General features: G+C 50.6%; 1 protein-coding gene across 1 annotated transcript; it reads left to right on the top strand.

Moving 5' to 3' along the window:
• Window positions 1-1,233: 1,233 nt before the first annotated feature.
• On the top strand, window positions 1,234-9,403 carry KLHL33 (kelch like family member 33). Its single transcript, XM_036272285.1, has 5 exons — window positions 1,234-1,289; window positions 1,620-2,381; window positions 7,099-8,023; window positions 8,140-8,307; window positions 8,422-9,403. The coding sequence occupies exons 2-5, from the start codon at window positions 1,640-1,642 to the stop codon at window positions 8,972-8,974; spliced, it is 2,388 nt and encodes a 795-aa protein (XP_036128178.1). The 5' UTR covers window positions 1,234-1,289; window positions 1,620-1,639; the 3' UTR covers window positions 8,975-9,403.
• Window positions 9,404-9,825: the final 422 nt, after the last annotated feature.

Genomic DNA, 9,825 nt, shown 5'->3' on the forward strand with positions numbered 1-9,825 from the left:
GCTGGCCCCCTCTCTCTGGGAGGAGGCCATAAAATGTCTGTTTCGGGGGAGAGGGGAGAGAGGCTGGCCACTATTGACACTTTCTCCTGCCGGAACAACCACTGGCTTTCTGCTTCTCTGTCGAACCATTTTGGTGAGTGCAGCCCCTAGTCTGTGGGGGTACCCAAACTCAAATAGAGAGCAGGGACAGTTCTGAAAGCACAGAGCACGCTGTGTCCTAGCAACTCACCTTCCTGCCCCTCCTCCACGCGAACACCACACCTCTCACCTGAGCCTTAAGGAACAATCTGGCTTCGCTCCCTGCTTAAGTCAGATTCTCTGGTGAATCTACTCAGCCTGAACGAGCCTTTATATTGGCCAAAGCAGCCAGCCCGGCAGCTCTTGGCCTGTACTACCTCCCTGGTAGAGAGGAGGGGGAAGGGGATTGCTGTCCCCTTCTCTAAATTCCTTCTCCATAAAGATATCTGCAACTGCATGGATTGAGAGGTCTCAGGATGAGAAAGGGGTATTGTCTGGGGCGGAGGGAGTGGCAGTTGGTGTCCTGCCTCAAACAGAATTCTAGAGCGCCCCTAGCCCATCCAGTCCAGGACTCTTTCCCCGCAGCAGCAGAAATCAACCCCACGTTCCCCACTGTCTGGTCATGGTCCCAGCTACTTAGGAAGACACAGGGTTGGGTTTCACTCTCACCACGTTCCCTACCTCGGTCACGGAGGAAACCCCCAGCTGGGGGTGGGTCACCTAGGATGGTAGCCCTAACCCATGCCCCTTCTCCTTCCCTACCCACTCCACCCACGATGGACCAGCCGGGTTACGTTTCTTTCACGTCAGTGCTGATCGCTCCAGGGTCCAAATTTCATCGTGCAAGAAAACATCAACAGTCAAAGCCCGGGAATGACCCAACACATGCTTCACTTCTCTCGCCCCACGTTTCGGTGGGTCTCCGCAGTGCGGACGCCCACCCCCTCCCGCCAGGTGGGATGAACGCAGCCTTTCTGTCCTGGCTACTCCATCCAATCCCCGCATCCTCTTTGGCATCCGAATTTGCCTCGCTCAGCAGCAGGACATGACCTGCAGATGGAAGGGGGTAGGAGGTCATCTCGGGACGGGGCCCAGGAGGATTGGGTGTCGGAGTTCGGGCACCGGGAGCCCAGGCTCAAGCCTGCCAGCGCCGGCTATAATTAGCGGGGGCTGCTGCTCACGCGGGTGCGGGGCGAGTTCCTCCTGCCACGAGGCCCGAAGCAGAGCAAGCTCAAGTGAGAGGGCAAGTGGAACGCTGATGTCTCGGGAAGGTGATTACTGGGACGGGGGCAAGGCCGGCGGGCACAGCCCCGGGTACTGGAACTTTACACCCGCTTCTTGCTCGCCTCCCTGCACCTCGTGAACTCCACACTTGCACGGTGTAGCCAGGCTGCCTGAGCCCTGGAACGGAGTGCGGAGGGAGGTGCGGGGAGCGGAGGTGCGGGGAGCGGAGGTGCGGGGCCGGTGGGTGGGTGGCGGTTTGAATGGTTTGAAGTAGGGAGAGAGGCAGACACGTCGCCAGGCTGGAGGCAGGGTATCCTCTGACCTCTCTGGGTTCAGCAGCTCTGACCCCCTCCTCTCCTTCTTCTGCTCATCTGCAGCAATCCAGCCAGTTTAGGCCATGAGCATCTCGGACTCCAGACATCGTCCCTCGGACCTGGGGCGCGTCTCCTTTCCCATCCAGAAGGACCGCCTTGACTCCCCTTCGCCCGGCCTGAGAAACCCGTCCTGGCCCCGGACGCCGGACGAGGATCCCAGTTTGCCCCCCTTCCCCCTGGAAGAGCCTGGCCCCAGGTCCATCGCCTCAGGGAACCTTCCCTCTCCAGCCTTGTCCCTAGAGGAGGAGGAAGATGATGATGAAGACGCGGCCGAGCCGGAGGCTCTGCGCAGCGAGGAGCATCTGAGCCAGTTTTTCGCGGAGGCACAGCGGCTGCGGGAGCAGAAGCTGTTGCTGGATGAAGAGGTGTCAGTCAGGGGGCGAGTATACGGAGTGCATCGGGTCATCTTGGCCGCAGTTAGCAGCCTTTTTCGAGGCAGGCTGCTGGGCGGCATTGGTCCGCGACCTTCCTTCAGCCTCAACGTGGCCCCCAGGGCCTGGGAAGCCGTGCTGACCTTTGCCTATGAGGGGGTGCTGGGTCCAGTCCCCCTGGAGGATGTGCTGGCCGCCGCAGAGGTCCTGGGAGCGCCCCGTGTGAAGGCCGCGGCCCAGCGGAAACTGGAGAGGACTGGGAGCACCCAGGACGATGAAAAGCAGCCCAGCCAAGCAGAGGAGCTGAGGGAGAACCTGCGCAGCATTGAGCTCTTATACCAAGAGGGCATCGGGTGTGACCTGGAGCTGGAGGCAGGCGGCTGCCCGCTGAGGGGTGAGGGCCTCTGGGGCATTCTTTACTGCAGGTGCAAATGCCACTGGAATGGTGTGTGCAAGCAGCAGGTAGTTTGATCTCTCCTTTAGTGGTTTTGATCCCTGCTGCCATCAGAATTTCCCTAGGGGACCTTTTGTGCCTCTCCTGAGCCCCCGAGAGTGGGGCATGCGCACTTGAGTTGTTTTCCTAGGAGACAAATGTAAGCTGACTCTCCCCCCTGTGCCTTTTCCTGGGCCCAGTAACAAGGAATTAACAGCCAGCTGGCTGGAGTTAAGGTGCAGCCCATGCCAGCAGAACAAGCAGAAAGTGATTGATTCAAATAGGGATTAACCAAAGGTTCTTGGCATCTTCTATTTAGGACACAGGAAAAGCCAGAGGAACATGGTGGGAAAACTCAGGGCATCCTTTCACCTAAGGGTGCTTGACCCGATGGCTGACGTGGTTCTACAGCTAATGAGCAAGGTCTGGTACTGTTTTGCCAGAATCTTAAGGCTACCAGACCATGACACTTAGTTTCTTAAAAAAAAAAACACATTTTTTTTTCTTTATTGATTTTAGAGAGAGAGAGAGGAAGGGAGAGGGAGGGAGAGACAGCAACATTGATGAGAGATAACATCAATTGGCCACCTCCTTCATGCCCTCCACTGGGGATTGGCATGTGCCCTGACCAGGAATTGAACTGGCAACCTTTTTGGTTTGGGTTGATGCTCAACCGCTGAGCCACACCAGCCAGGCAGACCATGACACTTTGAAGTTAACTCTGCTCATCACCAGGAAAGCTACGAAGGGTTGAATAAATTGAGTTCAGATTCTACTAACATTTAGTGAGGTACTGGGTACCATGAATTGTTACATTTGCCATCTCTTTTAATTTTCATTAAACACTAGTGAGGTAAGTACCATAATTCCTAGGTACAGATAAAGAACATTAAACTAAGATGTTAACTATTCAGAACCAGGATACAAGCCTACATTCATTTACTAGCCCTCTTGACTCTCATTAAGCCATGCATTGCCTCCTATGCAGCCAAACCAAAGACACATAGGAACTGGCAAATGGAGTTGAAATGCAGACACATAAATATTTAAAATTAGCCCTGGCCGGTTTGGCTCAGCGGTTAGAGCACCCACCTGCGGTCCGGAGAGACCCGGGTTTGGTTCCCGCTAAGGGCATGTACCTTGGTTGCAGTTTGTCCCCGGCCCTGGTTGGTCGTGCGGGTGGCAGCCACTTGATGTGTCCCTTTCACATCGATGTTTCTCACTCTCTCTCTTCCTCTCTCTCCCTCCCACTCTGTCTGTACAAAAAATGGAAAAATGTCCTCGGGTGAGGATAAAATATATATATATATATTTAAAATTAAAAGTGATTAGTTTAGAGATGATCTAATTTGGCTCTTATACTTTATTGATAAAGACATCAGACTTCAAGACATGTCCAAAGTCATATAGCTACTGCTCATTAGAGGAATGACTGGGACCCAAAGTGCTTCTGGGACTCCCATAAGGAAAAGCATACTGTCTTTGTCAATTTGGGCTGCTATAACAAAACTAACAACAAGAACAACAAAATACCAGAGACTGGGTGGTTTAACAACATAAATTTATTTCTCACAGTTCTGGAGCCTGGAAGTCCAAGATCAGGGTTCTAGCACGGTCAGGCTCTGGTTAGGGTCCTTTTTCTGCTTTGCAGAAAGCCATCTTCTCACTGTATATTCACATGGGGGAGAGCGATAGAGAGAGAAAAAGAAAGAGAGAAAGAAAGAGAGAAAGAGATATGGGTTGTACTCTCTCTCCCAAATTACCTCCCCAATGCTCTACCTACAAATATCATCACAGTGGGTGTTAGGCACTCAACATATGAATTTTTTGGGGGGGACACAAAAATTCCATCCATAGCAATCTCTAATGTGTTTGTTATCATTTCTGATAACACTAGATGAAGTACATGGAGGGGAACTTTAAAATTTCATAGTTATAAAATTCCCATTAGGGTTTGGAATTTAAACACTGTTTTCATTTCCCTAAGAGACATTCCAACTTTTTTTTTTTCCAGCTTTTTAAAATTTTTTTATTTATTTGTATTATTAACAACTGGATTTTCGTTACAGATATTTTACCTTTTTACCCCATTGGCACCCCCCATCCCACCCCACCTCCGCCCTGTCCCCGGCTTAGTTGTCCATGTCCATTGGTCATGCATACATGCATATAAGTTCTGTGGTTTATCTCTTCCCACCACCCCACCACCCCATCCCCTCTTCTGAGGGAGAGACATTCCAACTTAATGGTGGGAACCTCTCACAATTCTAGAGACTAATGATGAGTAAGAGGAGGAATACAAATGGTTGTCAGCTCCTTCACAGTTGGCTCTGAGCAATAAGTTGATTGATGATATAGAAGATGAGATGGTTTCCCTGCTTTGAGAAAGCCTTATTTTCTCAGGCAATGCTATATTTGAAAGCTATCACTGATGTTTACCACTTAGGAAGCACCAAGTCAATACCTGCTGTTCAAAAAGGCAATGGAAAACCATAGCAACATGGTTTTAGAGAGAGGTGAATGTGCCACATCACAGTTGGTCAAAGCAGCCCAAGGTTCATCAACCTCACTGGGAGCTTGGCCCTGTGTCACCTGCCATAGAAGACTTCTAGCAGCATTTCCCTCACTTCTTTATTATGAAGCATTTCAAACACATAGCAAAGTAAAGAGAATATTAAGACGAAGACTCAAACACCCATCGCCCACACTTAACAATTAACATTTTAATTTATTTGTAAATCTGTGACATTTCATTCATAAATACTTGGGTATGTTTCTCTTTAAGGGAGGACATTTTCTCATATAATTATAATACCTTTATCAAATAAAACAAAATTAACTATAATTTCTTAGTATCACCTAGTCCACGTTGAAATATTTCCACTTGTCTATAAAATGTCCTTTAGAACTGGTTTGCTCAGCCCAGAAGCCAATTAAGCACTGTGCTGAACTCGGATGCATGTCTCTTAAGGCTCCTTTACTCTTGTACAGTCCCCTTTCCTTTTTTATGACTTGACTTATTGAGGAAACAAGATTAGTTACCCTATAGAATGCACCATTTTCTAGGTTTGTATGCATTTTTCCTCATGTTTTAAAATTTTTTTTAAAATATGTTTTTATTGATTTTAGAGAGAGAGGAAGAGAGAGAGAGAGAAAGAGAGAGGAACATGAATGTGAGAGAGAAACATCAATCAGCTCCTTCCTGCATGTACCCCACCAGAGATCAGGGATGGAACCCACAACCTAGGCATGTGCTCTGACCAGGAATCGAACCTGTAACCTTTCAGTGCATAGGGCAATGCTCAACCAACTGAGCCACACCGGCCAGGGCCTTCATGGTTTTGTTCAATTTGTTCTTTTAGCCTCTCAATTTCCTATAAATTTGAATTTAGAGTTAAAGTCTTGATTAGATTTAGGTTAAACAGTTCAATCAGAATTCTCCATAGGAGATGCCAAGCACCTCAAGTTGAGTTATATTAGTAAGCATATGGGATCTAGTTGTAAAACAGCATTTGTTAATAGGACAGTTTCTGTGTCATGAGGGCCATGCAATTAAGCAGGGTATCAATACTCAAGTGCTCATAGCAGCCTGACACCAGTGACGGTGGATGGTGAAGATCTGCCCAGAGAGCCACTGTATGGCAATAGAAAATACACCATTTTCCCCACCTAGGACTCAGTTTTCTTATCTTCAAGGGAGCAATTGAACTAGATGATTTTGAAGGTTTCCAGTTTAAAATCCTATGGTTCCATACACTATGCTGAGATGCGGAGTGGGGGTGTGCAGAGGAAAGCTAGAACACATGGAAAATCTTGAGCACTAAATCTTGGGCAAGAGGAGACAGCAGTCTGAGTAGCTTGGCTCATAGCCATTCCTGACTGTCATACCACGTTCTGAGTAAAATCCGACTAACAGAATGGCTGATGTCAGTGGCTCTTGCGATTGTAAAGGAAAGAATTTTATTCTGTATACAATATGGAGATACCCATATAAGTTGCACATTGGTCTTTGCAGTTTATTTTGTGCCCCCTGTTAGCAAATGCTGTCTACAGCATCTTCTCAACTTGATCCATCATGACTGTTTTTCTAATTCATCTGGATCAAAAAGACTAAAGCAGTGTTTATCAAAGTATCTTTTTTAAAAAAAATCCTCACCCTAGGTTATTTTCCTTTTTTTTTTTGGTTGTTGTTCAGATAGAGTGGGAGGGAGAGAGAGTAAGGGAGAGAGAGAAACATCGATGTGAAAGGGATACATCGAGTGGCTGCCACCCGCACAACCCAACCAGGGCCAGGGACAAACTGCAACCAAGGTACATGCCCTTAGCAGGAACCGAACCCGGGTCTTTTGAGACCGCAGGCCGACGCTCTAACCGCTGAGCCAAACCAGCCAGGGCTATCAAAGTATCTTTAGGCCACTAACATGAGAGTCATGCAGGGTGCTTGAAAATGTTAAAATACAAAATCTTAGGAATGCCACTGAGACCTACTGAATCAGCATCTCCAGGATTGGGTTCCTGAAACCTGCATTTTAACAAGCATCCCATGGTGTTCTGATGCACACCACAGTTTGGCCTGTGGCCTTGGTTGGTTGGTCCAAAGTTGGGGCTGTGAAGTTGGCATAGTGCCTAGCAGTTTGCAAAACTCTGGATCCCCCTCTGCTTCTTCTTCCTCTTGCAGTGCACCGAACAGCCCTGGCCTGTGGCAGCGAGTTCTTTGGGGCCATGCTCCTGAGTGGGATGAGGGAATCCCAGGGCACAGAGGTATCTCTGAACACCATGTCTGCCCAGGACCTGCGACTCCTCGTCTCTTTTGCCTACTCTGGTGTTGTGCGGGCTAGATGGCCAGGACTGCTGAGAGCTGCCCAGGCTGCTCTTCAATACCAGAGCTCTTCCTGCCTGGCTCTGTGCCAGACAGCCTTGGCACGGGGTCTCAGCCCTGCACGTTGCCTGGCCCTCTTCCCCATGGCTGAAGCCCCTGGGTTGGAGAGGCTCTGGAGCAAAGCCCGTCATTACCTCCTCACCCACCTGCCCATGGTGGCTTTGTGCCCCAATTTCCCTTCTTTACCGGTTGCCTGCCTAGCTGAACTCTTGGACTGTGATGAGCTACACTTGCAGGAGGAACTTGAGGCCTTTGTGGCTGCACGGTCTTGGCTAGCTGCCAACCCTGAGACCCAGGAGTCAGAGGCCAAGGCCCTGCTTCAATGTGTCCGCTTTGGACGTATGTCCACCAGGGAGCTTCGGAGAGTACGGGCATTGGGGCTGCCTCCACCTCTGTCCCAAGACTTGCTGCGTCAATTGTTAGTGGAGTCTGAGATTCCAGGTCGAGAGAGGCGGAGGGAGCCTGACCAGGCTTTGGTAGTGATTGGTGGGGACAAGCTCAGTTCAGACATGGCCATAAAAGAGCCATCCCGAGGAGTGTGGTGGGCCCGGGCCTTCCGCTGCGGCATTGGACTGGTGCGAACCATAGAGTGGGGCCGGCTGCCTGCCCTGCCTGCCCCAGGACGCTTCCGGCACGGGGCTGCGAGCCTAGCAGGAAATGAACTCTACGTGTGTGGGGGACAGGATTACTACAGCCACTCCAACACTTTGGCCTCTACTCTCAGGTATGCCCCCGCCAAGAGTGGCAGACCCCAAGGTGGGCAACTGAGGGAAATTGCTGGCCCAGCCAACCACAGACTTCCAGAGTCACTCTTCCCATCTTTTGTCACACTGTGTCCAGGTGGGACCCCAGTCAAGAGGACTGGGAGGAAATGACACCTTTGTGCCAGGCTCGGAGTTTTTTCCCTCTGGTGGCACTGGATGGATTACTTTATGCCCTGGGTGGACGAGCCAATGGTGTTGCCCTAAAGTCTGTGGAGGCCTATAACCCCGAGCTCAATGAATGGAGGTGAGTAGGGGAAGGGTGGGGAGGTGCTAGGCATCAGGGAGAGACTAGGAGACTTGGAGGAGAAGGAGGACTGAGGCTGATTGGTGCCTGATCATGTGCTCTGTTCTCCCTTAGGCCAGCGCCTGCACTTCCAGCACCACGCTTTGCCCACGCAGCAGCTGTTTTGGAGGGCCGGCTGTACATGACTGGTGGATGCAACGGGAGTAGCCAATTCCTGACCTCATTGCTGCACTATGACCCCAAACTTGAGAAGCCAGGAACACCTCTGAGCCCTATGAGGGTGCCTCGAGCTGGCCACGTCATGGCTGCTCTGGGTGGGCGGCTGTATGTAGCAGGTGGGTTAGGTGAGACTGGGGATCTGCTGAGCTTTGAGGCCTATGAACCAAGGACTGATAGCTGGACTCACCTGGCACCCCTCCCCTCCCCCCATGTGGGAGCTGCAAGTGCTGTGCTGCAGGGGGAGTTCCTGGTGCTGGGGGGTTACAGCCACCTTACTTATGCCCTCTCCCACCTTATCCATGCTTACTGTCCTGGCCTGGGCCGATGGCTCTGCCTGGGAACCCTGCCGAGGCCTCGGGCTGAGATGCCTGCCTGCATCCTGAGTCTGCCCACTCTGCAGCATATAGCTTTAGGTCCCACAAGGCACCAAACCAAACCCGCTGGGTGAGGGTGGAGCAGCAGCAGTGGATGGGGGAGGAAGGGATAAGACACATCATAAGAGAAGGACAGAGATGATGGGAGTGGAAGAGCATTCTTTATTCGTGGTAGTGTTTTATTCTAGTACAGTGCTTTACAATTTGTAAACTGCTTTTGAATATATGATCGTCATGGAAGAAAAGGTGGCTCCAGAATTCCTAGGGAAAGGTCATTGAGGAAGGAGAGCAGCCAAATGCCTAGGTAAGGAGAAGAGACCCAGAAGCAATTCTACAAGATTTGAGGACCCTGTTATGATTCTTCATGGGAAAAGTACATCTAGCTGGGAAGACAGTCAAGAGACTCTAGTAGCCAAAGTGTAGGGGCCATGAGAGGACAGCGTGGAAAATGATGGTTCTGACCCATGGATTCGAGGAGAAAAACATGGAAAGGCCATCCATGAATGAGTTTGAGAAGTCCGGGTGGGTGGGGCGGGGAGGACTGTAATTGTTGAATCCTTCCCTTTTCCAGGCTTTGCTCATCTCTACAATCCCTGGGATACCAGAACCCTCTTGACAATACTGTTTCTCAGGTGACTTACAGGCCCAGTTTAGAGTTTCCTCAGTCCAGACACCACAAGCTAGCTACCCCTAAGAGCCTCTTGGTGTTCAGTCTGAGACAGATGTTCCCGTTTGGGCCTGGCACTGCACAGGGTGAGATGCCAGGGCACTAGGGTGGGAGGGCAGCAGGTAGGGAAGGTGAGGGGGGCAGAGGAAAAGTGGGGAGGCATCGTGGTGGAAAAGGATGATGCGAGGTTTGAGGGGTTGGGGTGGAAGAAGTTGGAAGCCTAACTGGCTTCTTTCCTTCCCTTTGGGGTGAGTTGAA

Source organism: Molossus molossus, unplaced genomic scaffold (assembly GCF_014108415.1).
Source record: "Molossus molossus isolate mMolMol1 unplaced genomic scaffold, mMolMol1.p scaffold_m16_p_1, whole genome shotgun sequence".
Lineage (NCBI taxonomy): Eukaryota > Metazoa > Chordata > Mammalia > Chiroptera > Molossidae > Molossus > Molossus molossus.